The following is a 3,136-nucleotide window of genomic DNA, read 5'->3' as shown; positions in this document are numbered from 1 at the left end:
GAACTAACGAATATATAAGGATAATGTAGAGCACAAGAGTAGTTGATATTGGTCAGATGGAATATTTTTGTATGCCTATGGCGACCTCTACTCTCACGCAATTGAACGACGGTACTTATTAGAACGTACAAATGGTATGTATTGGACAGTGAGCAATATAGTTTAAACTATTCTCTCGATAGAACAACTCTACCCGGCCGCAAAAGATTCCTGACAATATCTTGCTTGTTTGCGGGTAAACACTCAACTGTTCGGAATGCTCGAGTATATTATAGATAGAACATTGACATCATAATTCATAGCACTAGGCAGCATGCAGTACAGCAAAAGAGGGAGCTCAACAGTGACATCAAGCAACACAAATGAGCATTAATAATGACGTCATAAACATTATCTTACATACTGTTACACCATGGTTACACATAAATTTGTATTTGGGGTTATAGGCTATTAGTGATCATTTTTATATACAAACGTCAATTTATGGAAAAAATAGGTCCAGTGGTAAATAAAATGCCAGCTCTCTGTAAGCAATTAGGTTCTTTTTCTTCGTCCATTTTGTTTACATAGTATTGTAATGTTTGTTTACAATGACTTCGTACGCGTACACGTTCCCGGTTTTGGATTTCTGCAGCCCAAACATTCAACTTTGCGTTTCGCAGCTTTGTCGCATTAAAAGAGAAATAGAAAAATAGTGATTATTTGTGTTACACTCACACCAAAAAATGAATTGAAAAAAATTAAATGACAAACATACTCGAAAAATCAGCACACGAGTAAAGGTAGTCATTTTTTGCTTTACTCCATCCACATAAGCGTGAGTCTGTCAAGCAATTGGATTTGCCAGCTGTTTGCAATAGTACTCCTAAATCACATTCCTAAATTCAGAGAATTACATATTCATGGAATCCAAAAGTGGCCATCACCCATGTAGTAAATTGAACAATGTGAAATATTAAAAATGTTTTCAGTTTGGCATGTCCACTCATCAAGCTTGTCCATGAGACACATTTTTCTATCCAATTCCATCTCATAAAAATTAATGCCATCTCCAATCCATTCCTGTATAAGGCTATAAGGAATCCCTCATCGGCGATCTTGAAACATTCACGAATTAACCGCTTGTATTTGCTAACTCAATTATTTTTGTACAAAGGCGAAAACTAGTTTTTATCTATCCCAATAAATTTTGCCGTTTTGCAAGATTGGGAAATATGTTAACATCTGGCTAGATATGAATTGACCAATAGTGTCGTGAAAAAATAAAAATATGGTTGACAGCATAATGTATACTTGAATGTTACACTTCGAACGCATAATAATGTCATTCTGTTTAATTCAGAACATGTATTCTACAGTACAATATAAAAATATTATGTATTTCTATTGATACGATCTTGTACATTGTTGAAACTTCCTTTTATATTTACCTCGTACAAGTATTGCAAATAGCTTCCCCAAAGCTGATTAACAGCGTTTGTTATTTCACGAGATTTAACGTTTCTTGTTTGTCTTTTGAGTTGTTGAAGTAACGTTTCCGTTAAATTTTTCCAACATTTTATATCAATCTAAAGATTGTGAAAGAGACAAAACCTAATTAATGTTACTCACTTTCTCAAAATATGGTATCCTGATCTTGGCGCTCAGGAAATTCGTCTTAAATTGTGGATTATTTATTAACCTTGGGTTGAAGTGACTAAAGAAATATCTAGTACTTACACCAGCAGTCAACTAACAGTCGATGTGCGCTACTCCAACTACTCACCACTGCTACATCCTCATATGAATTTGGAACTCTGTTATTGTAATGTAGATAGACCTTAATATTCGCATAGGACGCTTGTAAATTTTTTAAAGGAGTTTTAAATAATCATTTATCAAACTTTTTGGTTTTCTGATATTGGTTTATGGACGTCAGTACTCGAAGAAAATATTGCATGAAAACTCGCTGTATTGCGTGATTAATTCTCAGTGCCAGATTTATTTTTCTCACCCACGTTGGATCAAACTCTGATAGTTTGAATAAAAACGCTGCTTTTTCATTCTGGTCAAGTTCTTGTAGTTTTTCGTTAAATGTTTTTGGAGCTGGAGTCGGCAAAGTATCTGGATCAATTCCTTCTCCTTGATTTTCTCCAAACAATTCAAGAAGATAATCGACAGGATAATTACAGGTGGAAATATGTCCCTGAAATGAAAACAATGACACGGTGTCCGTAGTTTTTACTTATGGTATTATATAAAGTATTCAAAATGATGTATTATTCAACAATAGCAAAAGGTGACTATTTACGTGAGTCCACACAAAAACTTCACCCGAAACTACAACTAAAGGCATCAGTAGAAATTTTATATTCAATTTCATTCTGACACTATATATAATAACTGCTTTATTTTGTCAGTGCATTATGTCTAGTTTGCGAGAATCAAACGCGTGCAAAGTAATTGGCAAAATGATCGAACAAATTTTATTTTGCTTTTCCTTACCAGAAACATATCGACTATCCCGGCATTATGAAAACAGATGTCTGCAACAAGTTTAAGATCAACACATTTATGAGGATCTGGAATATTTAATTCAGGAATCGCTGGGTTTTCGGTGTCGAATTCAAGAACATCCATCCACCCGGGTATATCGGACCTACTGGAAAGTTTAAGAGATACCATTAGTACAATATTGACAAGATGATAAATCTTTTTAATACCCGAATCATAGCTTTTCTTGATTTGTTTATCCTTGATAGAGTGGGAGACTATACTATATTCTTCATTTTTTTTTTCATTCGTGTTATGCCGGTTGTGTCTATTTAGCTTGCAGTCACTAAAATATATCATGCCTGTAGAAGTAACAAGTACCATGCATGTAACTGGAAAAATACATTTTTCCATATATATAACTACTAAATATTGTGCCTAAAGTTCTTACGATTGTGAGTGTGAGTGTACCTATAATGTAGGTCAGTGAGACGATTTTATGACATTTTCTTATCACCGGTGGTCTTTCGGTGATCTAATTTATATAAATAAATAAATTAGCAACCACCAAAGTTTTTCTTACCAAAATTCGATTCTCTCAGAGTTCGAAGTTGGAGCCAAAAATTTTCACGGGTTCCAATGCCTGATGGCAACAGCGGGCTAA

General features: G+C 34.3%; 1 protein-coding gene across 1 annotated transcript; it reads right to left on the bottom strand.

The window, feature by feature from the left end:
• Nucleotides 1-266: 266 nt before the first annotated feature.
• On the bottom strand, nt 267-2,664 carry LOC144429822 (uncharacterized). The gene is made up of 5 exons (XM_078118035.1): nt 2,485-2,664; nt 1,994-2,185; nt 1,431-1,568; nt 758-878; nt 267-662 (listed from the first exon to the last, which is right to left on the bottom strand). Exons 1-5 carry the CDS (start codon nt 2,662-2,664, stop codon nt 586-588), a joined length of 708 nt encoding a protein of 235 aa, XP_077974161.1. The 3' UTR covers nt 267-585.
• Between the last annotated feature and the right edge of the window lie 472 nt (nt 2,665-3,136).

The sequence above is a fragment of the Styela clava genome, chromosome 11, assembly GCF_964204865.1.
Source record: "Styela clava chromosome 11, kaStyClav1.hap1.2, whole genome shotgun sequence".
In the NCBI taxonomy this organism is placed as follows: Eukaryota; Metazoa; Chordata; class Ascidiacea; order Stolidobranchia; family Styelidae; genus Styela; species Styela clava.
The sequence above is the reverse complement of the archived record's forward strand: the minus strand, read 5'-3'. Positions and strand labels throughout refer to the sequence as shown.